Raw genomic sequence first — 18,859 nt, forward strand, 5'->3', positions numbered from 1 at the left:
AGCAATAACTGAATTAATCATCGGTCACAATACACGTAAACAAACGTTGTTGCATAAAGTACTACTGATCACTCATGAAATAAGGCAACACACAATAATTCTTAACTTGAGGTTTTATATGCACAGTTGTTCATTCCTCCTGCATTCAAATAATGCTTTAGGCACTATAATTCTAAACACAGCTAACGGTAAACTTCAACTTTACAGCCCCTACTACTCTAGTAACTCCGTGCTTTATTTCAAGATTCTGTGTGTCCTTGACAGGTCGGCCCTGAAATTATATCTCAATTCAAGTATCGCTAGTCTAATTAATAGTCTCTCAGCTGTTTTCCGTAGCTATAATTGTTATTCTACAACTAATTAGCTAACTGCTTCTCGACTAGTAGACTTTATTAGCTGCTTGAGTGACTTGCCGACTCGCTATTATCACACTGTGATTCCCGAATGCTCCGATTCCAACCTAATGCCAATCCTCTCCTTTCTCTCTCTCTAATCTATCTATCTCTCTCTCTCTCTCTCATATCGCTTATATATCCGTTCTTCCCGCCTAAATTATTCTCGTGATTTCTTTCTAAAACTCTTTTCAATAAACCTTTTCCTCACGTGGTGTTCCAAAACATGCTCACTCACTTACATACATCTCCATGACAACCAAAACAAAATATAATAAAATTGAGCTATTATATAACATTACATTTCTATAAATAGAGAATATTTACATTTCAATTAATGTGCAGTTAAATTATCAAATACAAGTTCTTATATTAATATAGTAATAAATAAAATAAAGTTAATATTTAAATACAGTCTTATCACTATTAATACATATATCCTTGATTAAATAAATATCAAATAAAGTTAAAGGTAGTTATATGAATATTAAATTATATAAACAAGTGATTTAAATTAAATAATTACAAGTTTAGCTTATGTGATGAAAGATCATGTTGGATTCTGAAACAAATAATAATTATTTAAATCTCTATATATTTATTCAGAATCCAACAACCCCCCCCCCCATTCCTTAGGACTGGTTGAATATATACATACTTAATCCCTCTTAGTGAGGGATTAAGTATGTATTTTATGACTACAGATCCGTGTGTGTTCACAGGCCAGCTTGCCTGTTCTGAGGGACGAAAAAACCCGAGTGCAAAAACTCTACCTTCGTATAAGACCAGCTAACTCACCTTTAGTCGAAGGAGACTAGATAAAGGTTCCTCACATCATGGATGGGAATCGAGCCCAGGTCTTTCCAACCAAAGGGCTTCGTCTATATTGACTGAACTATGGAGGCTCTGTGGGTTAAATTATTATGCCTATTTACAAAGTTTTCATATAATCACATCTGGACGACTACTACTATGCACAGATTTGTTAGCTTGGTTCCTTTTTTCATAAGTGAACTCCAGAGTTCACTTATGAAAAATACAACTCTCAGATTTCTTTAGTGTTGAATGAGAGTTTTTTTGCTCTTGTAAGGATTCTGCCTTTTCTCTGAAGAGAACCAACCAGTTCAAAACAGTGAACTCCAGAGTTCACTGTTTTGAACTGGTTGTATTTTTCATAAGTGAACTCCAGAGTTCACTTATGAAAAATACAACTCTCAGATTTCTTTAGTGTTGAATGAGAGTTTTTTTGCTCTTGTAAGGATTCTGCCTTTTCTCTGAAGAGAACCAACCAGTTCAAAACAGTTGTCAGGCCAGCAAAACTTTTATCAAATGCACTAATAAAAGGTGAATACATGTATGCTTGGGCAGCGCTTATGTCTTAAGTAGTGCAAACTAAGGCAACTCTGATACCGAGGATTGTATTTTCATAAGCTCTGGTCAAAATTTTGAAGTTTCTATGTACATTCAGCTTTGAAATAATGTTGGATCTTTAATATCCACTATTTTCATATGAATTATAATAAAATTTACACTCAGTAATAAACTCTAATTCCATCCTAATTTAATGTGAAATTTAGCTGTTAGGTAACTGAGGGTAATGCATCACACTACCAGTGGCGGCCGGTGAAATTTTAAGTGGGGGTGCTGCCTATACAAAATAAAATTTTTCCCCCCTAATTAGTAACCAATTTATTAATAAATAAATCTATAGATTTATTTATTAATAAATTGGTTACTGATTAAGAAAAAAATTATTTTTTTATTTTGTATAGGCAGCACCCCACTTAAAATTTCACTGGCCACCACTGACTTCTACTAAACATGCTTAAATTTCATACATTGCACTGGTGTAAACAAACTAACAATACTGATCTGAGTGGCCAAGTTGATAGCATTTCCACTTTGCAACCCAAAAGGTTATGGGTTGAAATATGGCATAGATGTTTGAAAGGTGATAGATGAATTTCTTCAATCTATGTTAGACCCTAATCTTGCTTACTGGAAGTCTGAATTAACATGAAAGATTGTTGGGAAATTTTTAGAGCAGGATTCATTAACAAACTTTTAGTCCACCTACAAAACTTACACTCAATTGAACCCAAACATTACGACCTACCTAGTAGCATGTTGAGCCTCCTTTGGTCAAGATAAACCACTTGCAGTCATCTTAGCATTGATTTCAATAGACTACAAGTATCCTGAGATGTTATGGGACAACTAGACAGAATAATGTCCGAGAGGTCAATGAATGAGTGAGGTACTGGTGTCGACAGGCAGATGCTGTGTTCCACATGATCCAACAATTGTTCAGTGAATTCAAATCAAAATTAGGTGGCCATGGAATGCTTGTATATGCTCATTAAATCATGCTCGCACAATGCAAACCTTGTGCATGGGTATGTTTTCAGACCACATTGTCACCATGGGCAATATCTGGTCTGTAACAATACCCAGGTAAGAATTAGTGGTCAAGGTGTGTTCAATGTTGCATGACAGGACCCAGTGATGTGCATGAGAACAGTCTCCATAAAACAGGCTCGGTGATCATAATTTTTAGCTCATGAGTGCATGTGATTTAGACTTCTTTGAGTGGGGTTATTATAAAAATAAAAACAAACAAAAAAAAAAAGACTAATACAATTGCTGGAGATTGGATAATAAAATAAAAACAGTATTCTTAAATTTGCTTAAAGAGTAGTGAACCGATTCAGTCAATTTTTTTTTTTTTTATTTGTTGCAAATTGAACAAAGCATCCATACCTTGTGCATCACTATTCTTGAAGGAAAAAAAAAAGTCATGTTAAAAGTAGATATGTAATAGCAAATTTCATGGGACTAATAACTAACTAGAGTATGTAGAGCCAGAGGCTCATTTGACTGGTTCAGCCAGCAAACTGGAACTCAGATGAATCACAGCATTAATATATCCTTGTCATTATTGCATTATTTGTGACAAATTAGCATTTGCACTTTTAATTTATGGTGAGTATTATTATTAAATAAAGTAGCAGTTACAGTCTAACATGCATGGGAAAAACAGCCACATTAAACAAATTATCAACCCTTAAACTTCATTGAATTTTCTGAATTTTACAGTTCTGTAAGCATATCTAAAAGGATAGTTGGGGAGGCATAAAAGATATGCAAACACAAATAACGGTCATTTAGGATGTTATTTAGTAAATCCAATGAAATAGAATAAATTTAATAAATAACATTTTGACAGTGAACTTAGAAGCTAGGAATAAACTTTTGACACGAGAATAGCTGGGTAATAGCTAACTTATCACCCTGCATGTTTTCTGTATATTTGCCATTGACAATCTAAATATGTCCAAAAAAAAAAAAAAAATGCTATTCTTTATTAAAAAAAAATTTTTTAATAAAGAATAGCATTTTCTCTTAATAGTTTGATATGATGGTTTTCTGCTGAAAGTAGCCATTATTCCTAAGCCATATATTCAGAATTCAGACAAAACTTTTTTTGATTAATATGTGATTTTTCAATTGGTCAAAGCTTTGAGATGACTTTTTTATCATTATCAAATTCTTGATATGTATCCTCAAGTGATGTACAGGATATTATAACAGTAAGCATCTCCATAGCACAGTTGGAAGAACATTGGTACATTGCACCCTTTGACTGGAAAATATCCATGTTTGATTCTCATCATGACAAGAGGAACCTTTATACGAGCTGTTTCAGTTGAAGGTGAGTTAGCCAATCTCATGTGGAGGTAGCAGGTTTTTCTTCTTGGGAAACTCATGTGTTTCATTCCACATATAGGCAAATCGGCCAAGACAGCACACACAATTTACAGACAAAATATACAGTTGGTGGTGGTGGGAGGTAGAGGGTGTTGTGTTGACTGTCATGGTTGGAGGATTAATTAAGGGAGACAGTGATTTGTAGTGGAGTGGTGTGCCCTTCCCATGATGAGTCCCTGGACTCCTCGGAGGTGTCACAAAATAATAATAATAGTGCTACATGAAAGTTTCCATTACTAATTTCCTATCAACGATTTTTCTATGAATTAGTCCATTATTTGTCAGGATGCCAATACTGTCCAATCTTTCATTCCAAATTTATTATAGTAGTTATTCCATTTAATTAAGAACCCTTTATGAGTAACATCATCAGCATAAAGTAGAGAGCTAAGATTAACACTTCCAATTTTAATATGCATAATGTCACTTTTTTTCATAATGTGATTCATATAAATGATGAATAACAGTGGAGATAATGTGCATACCCGTGTCTTAACCTGATTTTACGTTGAACCATTCAGTTTTAACTGCTGACTTACATCACAAATACAGACTATGTATTATATTATAGTGTCCCATTTAAGCCATATAATTGTAGTATTGTGAATTTGTCACTTTGTGTTATACCTTTTCAAAGTCTGCATAACTTAAATACAGCTGGTTATTATATTCTTACTTTCTAGTGACTTCTAATGATAAATAAATATCCACGAATAATTAAAGTTTTTCTGATATGAGCAGGATGTTTTTCTATGGCTCAGACGGAAACTAAACAACACCTTGGTAGTGAACTTAGAAGGTAGCAATAAACTTGTAACATGAGGGACTGTAAGTAGCAGCTGACTTGTCAGCTTGTTTTTCCTATCTCTAGACCAGCAAGAATCCAAACAAACCTAAAATAGTCATCAGGGAAGTTAAAAACTTCATCATCATCAAATTCCTGCCATGTACCCTCAAGGGGGTGTACAGGATATGATAGTACTACATGAAAAACTTACATCATTACGAACTTCCTATCTACAATTTTCTTCCAAATCATTCTGTTACCTGTCAAGACTCCATCTCATCCAACATTATCAGATCTTTTAAGGCACTTTTTACTGTATCAATCCACCTATATCTTGGTCTTCCTCTAGGTCTTTTTTTTTCCCCCTGCCAACCTGGCAGAGAACACTTGTTTTGCTAATCTTTCTTCTTTCCTTAAGTTAAAAACTTAAAGTATACAATATGATACAATTTATTTTTTATTATACACATGTATTCACAAGAATATAATAATTTTATTACTGCAAATATTTCAACCAGAATGGTCATCATCAGTTTATCAGCATAATTACAAGGTGAAGCTACAACAAAGAATGTTAATGCTATTTACAGAGCTGAGCCACATGCACCCCTAGTGGGTGGTTAAAATAAAATAAGATTTACAATTAAGGTCTAAATTTAAAATTAAGTGATTGCCAAAATTTGGGAGAGTCTCATCCCCAAGTGGCAAACAATAATGCCTCTCCCAGTGTAATTATTATTATTAATTTTTAAATTTCATATACTGTCATTTCATTATGTAATTAAATTTCATTTCAATCATTTAATTTTAAATTTAGGCCTCAATTATAATTTTATTTTATTGTAACCACCAACTAGGTGGCATCTGGCACGTGGTTCAGCTCTGCAAATAACATTAACCTCCCTACTGGCCGAGGTGGATGAAATAGTGAGACCAAATTGCACTTCTTATCCATGTTATTCAATGGGTGTTACAGAATTGTATCCAGATATAGCTGGACGTCTATAGACGTCATGGCCAGTTAGGGGTTAACGTTCTTTGTTTTGTAGCTTCACCTTGTGATTATGCTGATGCACTGATGACCAGTTAGAGTCATGGTGAAATATTTGCAGTAATAAAATTTCTATATTCTCGTGAATACGTGTGTATAATAAATGTTATAATGGCACAAGTTCCATTAAAAAAATGATACCACAATGCTACGAGGATCTCAAAAAGGGAATTTCATATCTACGCATAGCTTAGTGGAAATGGAGTTACCCTTGCATAGGCAAGTATAGAAATTGATTATTTACTTATTAAATAATTTAAGGAATTTATTAAATTCTCATAGAAATTCTCTCCAATCAATAAATGATTATTTACTGATTAATATTAATAAAAATACTATATGATCAATACTAATAAGAAAATACCTTTAGGTAAATTCTTTACTTAGGTTTGATTCCCGTCAGTGACGTGAGGAGCTGAAGGATCTTCCTCAGCCATAGCCAAGTTAGCCAATCTTGGGCGTGGACAGTAGGGTTTTTCCCCCAGTTTATCCTGGGGTTTTTCATCCTGCAAAGTAGGCAAACTGGCCTTGAGAACTCAACACTACAGGACATAGGGCTAACCACCTTATCCTGTGAATGGTTTGAGGTCCGATGATTAATAACCCCTCGACACCGCAAGGTAAAAGAGGGTAAAAAGAAGATGAGATGAGATTCTTTACGTATATATTTACGTTTTATATTTTGTAAAAACTCAACTTAGGTACATCAAGGATTTTTGAAATACTTTGGACACATTAAAAGGATGGAAGGGGGACTTCTCAAAACAGTAATAGAAGGTAAAGTTCATAAAAAAAAAAAGGATGGGGTGGACCATCAATGAGATGGATGGATGCTGTGTCTGGAGTAACTGATCTTCAGAGAGTTGAAGCCTGCAGAAAAGCATACCTGGTGAGGACTGGATCATATAACAGATGCTGTATGATCATCAACAAACATCTGAGTGATAACACAGCATCTGTTGATGTGTCCAATAAATAGATGGATAGAAGGATTTTTGTTGTTTTGCATTCAGTACTAATAAGTTCAATACTAAAAAATATGCTACCGAACTAATGAGTTCAATGTGCTAAAAATACGATAAAAAATAAGACAAAAATCCTTAATGCACCTAATCTGAAAATTTTTACAGATATGGCAGTCCTTTACCTTCAAGAATTTTCATGTATACATGTTTTTTTAGTATTGTTATTATAAATATTAAATACCAATCAATAAATAATTAATTTCTAGCCTTGCAGGTTAGCTATATAAGAGTAGCTCAATTTCCACTAAGTTTTGATTATTATATACAGCTATGAAATAAGCAGCACTACATGACATTAGCTTCAGAAATATAAATAGGGAATTTCATCTTCTCTAGTTCAAGGAAATGACTCCTTCAGCAGAACTGTTTGCTATAAGTAGTCATTGCTTCCATGCTATATTTGTGGCTGTTCATTCAGTTGCATGCAACAGCTACATATAAAGCTTTGTTTTCCATCTTTTAATTGCTTAAACTTGAATGTTTTAGTTCAATTTTCTTGAAACTGGTGATGAATTTTCTAATGATGGATAAATATCTCCTAATAAGAAAATACTAAACCAGACAAGATATATAATCTAATCTTTGAATAAATATGCACCTTACAAGAGTATTCTGGATTTGCTAAACATCAAAAGCCAAAAGAATTCTCACATTAACACACACTGATCTCACATATAAAATTAAGTATACGTATTCAAATCTGAATGAATGTTTCTTTTCTATTAAATTAGGGTATGAGAATAATAGCATTGTTTTAAATTGTTAGCTATGTAAATATAATGAAATTATAATTTATCATAACTAATGCTGAAATATCTTTCATAGTATATTCTTAATATGTTCCTAACCTTGGATTATTTTTCTTCTTTTTAGTCATCATGACCAGTTTTTGACATTTTTAAGCTATGACTTCTATTAACCTGACAGGAGACAGACATTAATGCATTATTATATTAATTCTTTAGAATTTCTGTTTTTACAATTTGTAAATGTCTTGGTCTGAAGAAGAAAATTTAGCATATTAAAATATTCCCATATATAAGCATTAGTGTAAGGATAAAATTTTTAATATACAGAAAAGAAAGGTAGAATTTTTTTTTTTTTATAGTCCATTGTTTCTGGGTATATAGCATGGCGCAGTTTTTACACATCTTTGACTACCACAATATCCACATACCTATGAAATACACTGGTTAACACTGATCAATTCTCATTACTTAAATGCGTAAGGTAGTTTTTTGATCTTTTTCTTCTACTTATATATGAAAGAAGCCCTAATGGCACTACGGACAGCAATTTTGATGGTTAGAGATATATCCACCATTCACAATTACCATTTATCCCTTTCTCTTCAGATCCAGAAACCTCTTCCTATAATTAATTGTTAAAAAAACTTGTTGATAAATTGCTGGTGGGCCATATTGCTAAAGAAGGTTAAGTAAATTGGTGTAAGTTATTGGTATGCTATGTTAGTGAAGTAAAATTTCAAATGACACAATGGATTTAATATGATAGTGTAGCTGCAACACAAAGAAGGACTCATAACATTGATTTTTCTGTAATATTTTAATTGCCTTCCCAAAACTTCAACTACAAGAGTGTAAAATAATGACCAACCAGACAGGAATGATGACACATAGTCCCCCAATCCAGTACAGTTCCCTGTATTAAAATTTACCAGCTGGCATCCAACTTGAAAAGCTAAATACTGCAAGCGAAGAAAATTCTCAACAGAAAATCCTTCCACTAAGCACTGAGGTCTAAATAAAGGACACTTCATGAGCCAAAGAGTAAATTTTTTTTCAAAAAATGAGGTACAAGCTTCTCTATTGTGCAATATTTCTTGTGGAAAAACCCCCTAACCTTTAATTCCCAACCTCTAAAGACATCTTACCTGAACCAGTACAACAAAGACACATACACACACATACAAAACCAAATGCCCAGAGACTAAAGCTGAGAGTTTTCAAGGAATGTGCCATTGTCAAAGAATACATCATACATTGCAGGAAGGAATGTATCATAGGAGCAGTGCGATGTTTAATTATACAACATACACTAATCCATATAAAATAACTCTCCATTTAAAAAATAAAAAAAAAAAATCTGCCCATTTGGTCATTTTTTTCACTTGTTTGTTTGTGTAAAAGTAAACAAAAAAATAACATACTACTGAATTGTTTGTGTGTGTGTGTATGCATGTATATACATATATACACATACATATGCATATGTATATAAATATGTACATATATTAAAAAAAATCACCAACTGGGCAATGGCACAGTCCTTTACACATCAAGGATCTGCACTGAAACTGAGGATGAACAAGATAGAAAAATAGAAGGAATCTCTTAACATTTTCTTTTTTTTTCTTTTTTCTTTTTTTTTTTACACAAATCTTTTATCCTCCACAATAAAAACTGACAAAGTGGTGGATATGCATGAAGAACATAGGCAGTATGGCAATGATGTGATGCCACACTAAATGCGTGGTTTTTTTCTGTCTGGCTCTTCAGATTCATTTTCTAGATCTGCACTGTTGGAGTTTTCACTTTCTTCTTGATCTCCTTGAGATGATCCCTGGTTTGAATTCTCACCATTCTCTCCTGAGGTTGGTAATTCCTTGCTTTCACCATTGTCACCTCCATCTAATTGTGCTTTGGCTTCATCTTTATTGTCATCCTCATTATCATTTTCATTAGGGTCATTTTCTGTTTTGCCATTTGGTGTAGCAGGATTATCTTCAGTGTCCTTTTCAAGAGGTAGTCCTTCTAGAAGTGCAGGTTTCAACTCCTTAGCTAAATAATGCGTCCAGAGGGTAAGCTCTATTTTATGAGGATTCCATTTTCCTTCAGGATCTGGACATACATAACAAATCATTATAATATAATGCATGTATAAATTTCACTCAGAAGCATATTAAAAATTCAATATACATTTATATATATATATATATAAAATACTGCTTCATTTAACATTTATTTCTATATAATAATTGTTACTTGCTAGAATTGTAGACTAAGCAGGTTGCTAAGGAAAATAACTAATTTAACTTACGGTATCATGTGATATTTCAGTTACCAGACAACTATACTGATGTTATCTTCTTAATAAACATATATTACAAGGTGTCGTTATTTGCCATCAAGTCGTTTTCAACTCTTGGTGATTCTGTGAACAAAGGCTCTTCATTCCACTCGGCCTCTTGTCCTTTCTTTCAGTAGTTGTAAGTTAAATTTGGTAAGTTCTTTTATTGTCTATCCAACTCTTTTGTGGTCTTCCTCTTCTCGTTCCCTCAATCTTCCCAAATATAACTGCCTTTTCCAATGATTCATCAGCTCGCATAATATGACCAAAGTACATCAACTTCTATTTAGTGATCATCGCCTCCAAGGAGCATTCTGTCTTTATATTCTCTAAAACCTTCTTATTGGTCATTTTTGCAGTCCATGGGATTCTTATCTTCACATCCATAATTCAAATGAATCAATTCGCTTTCTGTCTTTCTTCTTAATAATCTAGCTTTCACATCCATACATCACTTTTGGAAATGCCATTGCTTTGACAATTCTAACTTTCATGGCCTTACACACGCCTCTACTTTTATAATTTTGTCAATCAACTTTAACATTGCCTTTTTCCTATGACTATCCTTCTTTTAATTTCACCTTCACATTTACCATCATTTCTGATTTTGGATCCCAGTAAATCATAACTTTCAATGATTTCTATTTTATCTTCCTCTATTATAAATTCATTTAAATTGCCAGAAGCCATCACTTTTCTTTTGCTGATGTTTAAATTAAGTCCGGCTTTATCTTGTCTTAACCAATAGAATCAACTGCTCCAGATCTTCCTTAGTTTCTGCTATGAGAGCTGTATCATCTGCATATCTTAAATTATTTATTTTTCTGCCGCCAATCTTAATTCCAGCTGGATTTTTGTCTAAATCAGCAATTTTCATAACATATTCATTGTAAAAAGGTAGGGTGACAGATACAACCCTGCTACACCTCCTTTTCCACTCAAACACTGTCTGGTTCTCTAAAGACTGTTTTTATTGAGGCGTCTTGGTTGTCATACAGCTCTCTTATCAAGAGAATTAGATGTTCAAGTATTCCTGCTGATATCATTACACTCCATGCAATCAAAAAGCTTTCTTATAATCGATAAAACAGATGAATACTTCCTTCTGAAATTCTCTTGTTCTTTCCATAATCCATCATTTGGTCTCTAGTTCCTCTACTTCTCCTAAAGCCTGCAGGTTCTTCTGGCATTTCTCTATTCACATATGTTCCAACCTTTGTTGGATCACTTTCAGCATAACTTTACTTGCATGTGAAATTAAAGCGATGGCTCTATAATTCTCACAATCTCTGGGATTTGATTTTTTTGGAATTGGGACCAATACTGATGTTTTCCAATCTCTAGGCCAGTATATTTTCTTCCAAACCTGTTGACAAATTTCAGTCAATATATTCACTACTTCATCCCCAGCTGCTCTCAATAATTCCAATGACACACAATCAGCTTCAGAAGCTTCTCCCTTTGACAGCTCTTCCATTGTTGATATCACTTCGCTTTTCATTATCATGGGTTCTTCAACAAATTCTTTCCTTTCAAACTCTCCTTCAATGTTATCTCTCTTGTACAAATACTATGTTAAGTCTATGAATGTGCATAATCATGATTATGCACATTCATGTCAGAACACAGGTAAATGGCATTGATGGTAGTGGTGTTGTTGTGTTGTAATTGGAGAATTATGTAGGGGGAGACTGAAATGTATGTAGCAGAGTAGAGTGCCCTCTCACGATGAGTCCTGGGACTCCTTGGAGGTCTCATGTAATAATAATAATAATAATATCATCAGCATAGTTAAGTATATGATGTAATTAATACACAATTAACTCTATTCCACCTCATACAAGATGGTTCCTGAGGAACTATCTAGTATGAGGCAGAAAAGAGATATGCAAATTATCCAACTAGGTCATGCAGACTATGCAGGTGAGTACACAAAAAAGCCTGGTGATAAAAGTTGTCTTAGTGAATATGTTGTGGTCTCTCAGACCTAAACTGTCACAGATATATATAGTAACTGGAATCGAGAGTAAAGGATACAGTATTTTTTAGAGGACTGGCAAACAAGATAGGAGAGGAGGATGTGTGTATAATAATACAGTAAAAATTTTCCAGTGAGTTTGCAACTATCTTGTATGAGGTGGAACATGATGAAATACACTGGCAAATCAACCTGATGGGGAATAAATGAATTTGGGTAGTGGTCCTTCCTATAATTACTTTGCATTACAATTATTCCAATGACACACAATCAGCTCCAGAAGCTGATTGTATGTCATTGGAATTCTTATTAAAAATAAAGTTTGTATGCAAGCTTTGCTTACTTACACTTGGGTAAACTTATATTTGACAAGAATATAATTTAATTATAAGAAGAAATTCATTGATTTATTTGGCCACAATAACATGAAAAAATTATACTAACTAGTTTCGCTGCAGAATTGTGGCTTCATCTGGGTTAAGATAAAAAATACAATAAAAGGCTAACATGAACCAAAACATTACTAAAATACTGAACATGTAGGAACTGTTACAGTATAAGTTGAAAATGGAAACCATGTGGAGCATGAGAGCAGGCATGGATTGGCTATTGTTCAGCGATATGTGCAAACAGTTGTCTGAAAATTTAAAGTCTGGTGTGTGTGGAAAGATCTAATAAGTGATTTCTAAATATCACACAGGATCATTCCTTCGTTCCCATTGAGTATGCCTTATGAATGGATGACCATAGTAGATTCTTTTATGTTGCAAGAAGTGAAGTTGTCTTCTATGTAAGGCATGGAGCTCTTATCCCATTTATCGTATTTACTCGAATATAACTCACACTTTTTCAGGAAAAAACGAAATTGGCGTTTATAATTAAACCCTCAGTCATTATAATTTATAACTGCTCACATTATTTATAAAATGAATGCATTTAAATTTTAATTATCAATGTTATTTACACAATCAGCCTCTCACCTTCACATGATATATTTGATTTTTTTAGCGACAATGCTTCTGCAATTGAATTAATTATTTCTGGTGAAATCATGTCTCAAGCTCTCAAAATCCAGTTGCACAAGAGTTATAATGATCGTTTCTTAATCGACACTCCCATGCAATCCAAGATCAAGCAGAAGTCAATGCCTCATCCCCACATTTCCTCTACTGGTTCCTTCCATCTCCATGCATATGATTGGTGTGGTATTAACAAAATATCGCGCGACTCAACGAAAAGGAAAACTGATGGCTGTTGAGTTGAAATGCTGATTCTCTTCAACTGAATTCCAAAATATCTGAAACTGCCATAACATTCACCATCTATTTCTTAGTTTTAAACTTTTTTTCATGTGCAAACTATATGTGAAACCTTTTAATTTCTTTTTTCATAAAGTAAAATCAGATGTGCGAGATATATGCGAGGGCGAGTTATATCCGAGCAAATATGGTAATATTATGATGAATGTGGGAGAAGTAAAAAGCTAAGCCTGAGCTGTCTTCTCTGTTGTTATTAACATCTCCAATATACTCTTTCTGCCTAATTTCTAAACTTCTAGATGTCTACCCTATGCAAGAAAAGCCACAAGAACATGGAATATTATAAACTCCAGGATGTTTTTAAATTTGCATGTGAAGTATCTTCACAACTAGGCCACTTGTGTACAGAAGCAATTGACTTCACATCAATTGTCTCAGTATCCCATAATTGCGAAGTAATTATGGGAAGGGCCACTACCCAAATTTACTGTATTCACATATGGTTTTGATCTTTATGGCGGATTTTATTGGTTCAATATCCTCAGGATTCAAAAAACTCACGAGTGACCTTTTTAGGTCACTCGTGAGTTTTTTGAATATCTCTTCACTCCCTTCTCCCTCCTGAAACATTGTGCCAAACTCCATAGTGAATAAAGAGAAGTCCACACAGCCAAAGCCTCAGATCTGCATGGCAGCAAACAAAGGCCTACTGCTCTGATCAGAGAACAGGCAAGATCCTCTTCCTGATGGAACATAAAAATGTCATCAGTGACAACCAGACCCAAGAAGAAATCAAGGTTGAATCAATGCAGAAGTAACATTTTCCATATGCAAGTAGTAACAAGATGTGGAACATGATGAAATTTTTGTTTTTTTTACTTTATTACAAAGGAAATAATATTTGACAAGAAATCAAGTGTAAGCAAACAAGTTTGCGCATGAAGTATGACTAAGTTCATAAAACAATCTGGGTAGTGGCCCTTTCCATAATGTTTATACATTATCAGATGCTAAGGTAATTGATGTGAAGTGAGCTGCTTGAACAGACAAAGAGTTCAGTTGTGAAGATACTTCTTGTGCAAACTTTGCTTACACATGAGTAAAAGGATTAAACAAGAATGTAAATTATATTTGACAAGAAATTATGACTGTATTACCTCTGTTTGGTGATAGTGAATCATACCATACCTGGGAAGTGGCAAGCACATTTGGAAAAGATTACATGGGTCCTGAACCTAGTATTCTCAGCTGGTCATAATTTTCTACATGAAGTATATTGGTTGCTGCAATTAAGGGATGTCAACAATGCTTGGGAAACATTAAAAAAGATGCAATATTGGAATGCATCCCCAAAGTTCAAAGAATAAGTTGGGCAGGAGTGACATCGAGCTTCTCAAGAAAAAGGTGATGTGAAAGGAATACCCTGTACATAAGGATGGTGTCAGTTACTTTCAATGTTGAACCATGGAAAGTTCTAGTGTGGAAGAAGTAGATGAATTTTTTTTTTTTTTTTTTTTTTATATCATTAGAGAAGGCAGCTGGCATAGTGAATAAAGAGAAGATGCTTCATATTAGATCTAAACAGCTGAGTTGGAAATAAATACCAGACCTACATATAGAAATGTTTGGAAAAATTTGGATAAAAGAGCAAAACAAATAATAATGTTAAGTGCCTGCTACATTTCTGTTCAGTACATGGATTAATCATTACTAATATCATGTTCCAGTAAAATGTGCACAAATTCAATGGTGATCATTAGTTTTGAGCAAGAAATTAATATCACATTGAGAATATGTAAAAAAGGTTTTAAAAGAATCAAAGCTGAGAATTTTTCAGAAGTAAACTACAGATTAAAATATGTAAATATTTATGGAAAAATTGAAGGAGTTTGAAAACAAAAATCAAACCTAGAAGACCTAATGGAGGAGAAAAACAAAATAATGATAGATTCAGCTAGCAAGGCATATGGAGAAGTTTGTCAGAAAGGATAGAAAAATCAGAATTTAAAACTAACTTACGTAAATGAAGTCCTAGCCTTCAAGAACTTAAGTTAGAAAAAGGTAGAAACGATTGCTAAATGAAACAAGCAGTGACAAACAGCAGCAGAAAACACTCAACAGGAAAATGCAATCAGGAATACACATCGATACTTGAAGCATAAAAAACCATCCAAAACTTGAATGTGGAAAGGCAGCTGGAGTTGATATCTGACCAGAAATAATCAAATATGGAAGTATAAAAGTTTTACAGTGGCTACATTGCATAATTCAGAAGGCCAAATTCCAGATGACTAGAGTAGAGTTCTTATAGCACCCATCTATCAATTGTATAAATCCTCTGTAAATTTTGTGAAAATTTACAGAGGATTTATACAAGTATACTAGAGAAAAATTGTGGAAGGGAAGCTTGGAGAAGAACGAGTTGGGTTTAGGCCAAACAGAGGTTGTCAGGATCAGATTTTTACTTGAAGACAAATAGTTGAGAAATGAGAATATAACAAGGTGCCAAGAGAAAAGCTGTTCAAAACACTTCAGTTATATGGTATAAATGGGGCATTATAACCAACAATATTTAGTCTATAAGTTGTATGAGTTGTAAGACAGCAGTTAGAATTGAAGGAGGTACAGGAAGATGGTTTATAAGATAACCCAACTGGGTTTTATTGGTCAGAATATACACAAGGGTGTACATATTATCTCCACTGTTATTCATCATCTATATGGATCACATTATGAAGGAAAGTGGTATTAAACTTGATATCAAATCATTGGCAAATGATGTGGCAAATAATGGACCTGTTGTCCGAATTTGCCAAATTAACATTGACGGTATATGTAGAGCAAAATGTGAATACCTCTTAAAGATTTTATATGACAACAATGTCAACGTTGTTCTTGTTCAAGAGACTCACTATAAGAATGAGGATCAGCTCCACTGCAGGGACCGAATTCCTGGTTACATTATCATTGGAGCCACTTACCATCATGCACATAGCCTTGCCACCTATGTACGTAGTACCCTAGAAGATTCCCACCTCATTACAACTAGCATTTGGTGGTGTGCATCTGATAACAACTATGATAGGGGAACATAACCATTACCAACATGTATAAACCCTCTGCCCTCTTGTGGCCTCCACAACCCCCCCTGCGATGCATATAGGTGATTTTAACAGCCACCACACGCTATGGAAATATGCTTCCAACAACGAATGCAGAAACTTTGACTGAATGGGCAGAAATTCACAACATGCACCTAATTTTCGATGCAAAAGATAGATCTTCCTTCAGGTCAGCAGCTTGAAACAGGGAGTACAACCCTGACCTCTGCTTCGTCACTCAAGACAACAATGGACGACCGTTACCTACATCGAGAAGAGTTCTCTCCAACTTTCCCTGAAGCCAACATAGACCAATTATATTAGAGGTAGGTCTGCAGGTACCCCCTTGTCAGATCCATCCAATGCCCCCACTGGAACTTCCAGAAAGCCAACTGGGATACATTTGCTGCCTGTCTTGACAAATATGTCTGTTGGATCCCTCCAACAAGCAATAATTACAAGAGATTCATGGGAGTTGTATTAGTTGTAGGTAAGAAGACCATACCAAGAGGCTTCCGGAAGGAATATATCCCTGGATGGGATGATGACAGTAATAAACTGTATCAAGAATACCTAGAGTGTGGTGATCCTGATATTGCAGATGAACTCATTCACAGCCTTGACACCAGTCGACAGAAGAAATAGACTGAGATAGTAGAAAGACGAGGTCCTATGATTAATAAATCTTCAACACCACATGGTAAAAGAGGGTAAAAGGAAAATGAGATGAGATGAGAACTTTTCATGTGGAAGCCATACGCTAAATAAATATGGAATAAGAGAGAAATCAGCAAAGACACTAAACTAGCAGTACACATGATAGCATTCAAACCAGTTTTAAGTTATGGATCTGAGAGAGTTGGGTTAGAAATAAAGCACTTGATGGGACTGGAGACCACCGATCATGATATAGTGTACAAATCCTGAGGGTACATATCAGGAATTTGACAATAATGATTGTCATAAGGTAAATATCTAGTCTTGGCAATCTATGATTTTTTGTTTTCATAGACTACTTCTTTAACCTTGTCTGTGTACAAATATTTTAACGTTAACCGTGTACAGGGGTGTAATTACACCACATGCATTTTCAGTGCAAAATGTAAAGAAAAAACTTTGGCTGAATAAGTATTTGTGAAATTTTATTGATTTTTAAAAAGTTTTGTATAAATAAAATAAAAAAATTTAAGATGCATCGTCAGAATCGGTGTGAATATTTTCTTCATCATCATCATTGATTTCGGTGTTCATGCATTTGTCTTTCTCCCAGAGCTCATCCAGCTGTTCATCCCAATTCTTCCACATTCCAGCATATATTAGAATGCCAATCATAGTATAGATTTCATCAGCATCAGTATCATACCAAATACAAGGTCATTTTTTTAATAAATTTAGTTTAATCCTTTATCCAAGTGTGTGCAAACAAAGTTTGCGCCTGAAAGTATCTTCAGGACTGGGGTAAAGTGGTACAACACCGAGCAACTCCTTGCAAAGGTGGAGCAAGCTACCAACACTCCTATCTTTGCAAGGAGTTGCCAAGATAGGAGTGTTGGTAGCTTGCTCCACCTTTGCAAGGAGTTGCTCGGTGTTGTACCACTTTACCCCAGTCCTGAAGATACTTTCAGGCGCAAACTTTGTTTGCACACACTTGGATAAAGGATTAAACTAAATTTATTATATTCTAACCAAGTGAAAAATAAACTTTCAACATCTTTCTCTAAATCCAGAGTAATTTAATAAAAAGGTGACACACCGTTTGGCAGCTCCTATAGGAGGAGATGACCTTGCTAATGCTTCTGCCTTGGTATCTCCACTTGGGCCTGGCTCCCACTGAAGAGACCTGATTTAGCGGCCCCGAGAGAAAGCTCCATGTTCCAGCTCTGCAGTGAAAGTATCCCAGCCTTGGATTCCAGTTTCCAGACCCCGAGAGAGAGCTCCTATTACAGTCCTGCTGCCTTGGTAAGAACCCTTTGTCTTTTTTTTCTTCTTTGGTTCTTTGTGTTCCCCCTGTACCTAAGTTTAACAGGTTTTTCTTATCTGCAAACAGGGAAAGCTTGGCCTTTTCTACAGGTCTGTCCTTTTGTGGACTCGGATCGTACAAGGGTCTACTCTTCCCTTTTTTTTTGAAGTATGTCTTCGGCTCTACTGAGAGTAAGAACCCTCAGGTTCGAAATCAACGCAAGTGTACACAAGAGGACGTTTGCGAAAGCGCTAATTGACTGCGTAGGGGCAGATAATATTTCTGGCTTTACCCCCTATGGGGGTGGCAGATATCAAGTAGTTTGTAAAAATACAACAACAAGGGAGAAACTACTCAAAGGGGTTGAGTGTCAAGGGAAACTTTGCCATCCTTTTGTCGTTGGTAGCATCTCTAAAAAAGATGAGAATAGAGTGATTCCCTCTGGAAT

General features: G+C 34.7%; 1 protein-coding gene across 1 annotated transcript in view; it reads right to left on the bottom strand.

The window, feature by feature from the left end:
* Nucleotides 1-8,570: 8,570 nt before the first annotated feature.
* LOC150105171 (uncharacterized) overlaps nt 8,571-18,859 on the bottom strand; it is a 78,400-nt gene continuing 68,111 nt past the window's right edge. Inside the window, exon 5 of the mRNA XM_090396186.1 lies at nt 8,571-9,884. Within this exon, the coding sequence (XP_090252312.1) occupies nt 9,508-9,884 (377 nt within the window). The 3' untranslated portion in view covers nt 8,571-9,507. The remainder of the gene's footprint in view (nt 9,885-18,859) is intronic.

Source organism: Typopeltis vanoorti, chromosome 7, assembly GCF_054136105.1.
Source record: "Typopeltis vanoorti isolate ZY-2024b chromosome 7, IOZ_Tvanoo_1.0, whole genome shotgun sequence".
Lineage (NCBI taxonomy): Eukaryota > Metazoa > Arthropoda > Arachnida > Uropygi > Thelyphonidae > Typopeltis > Typopeltis vanoorti.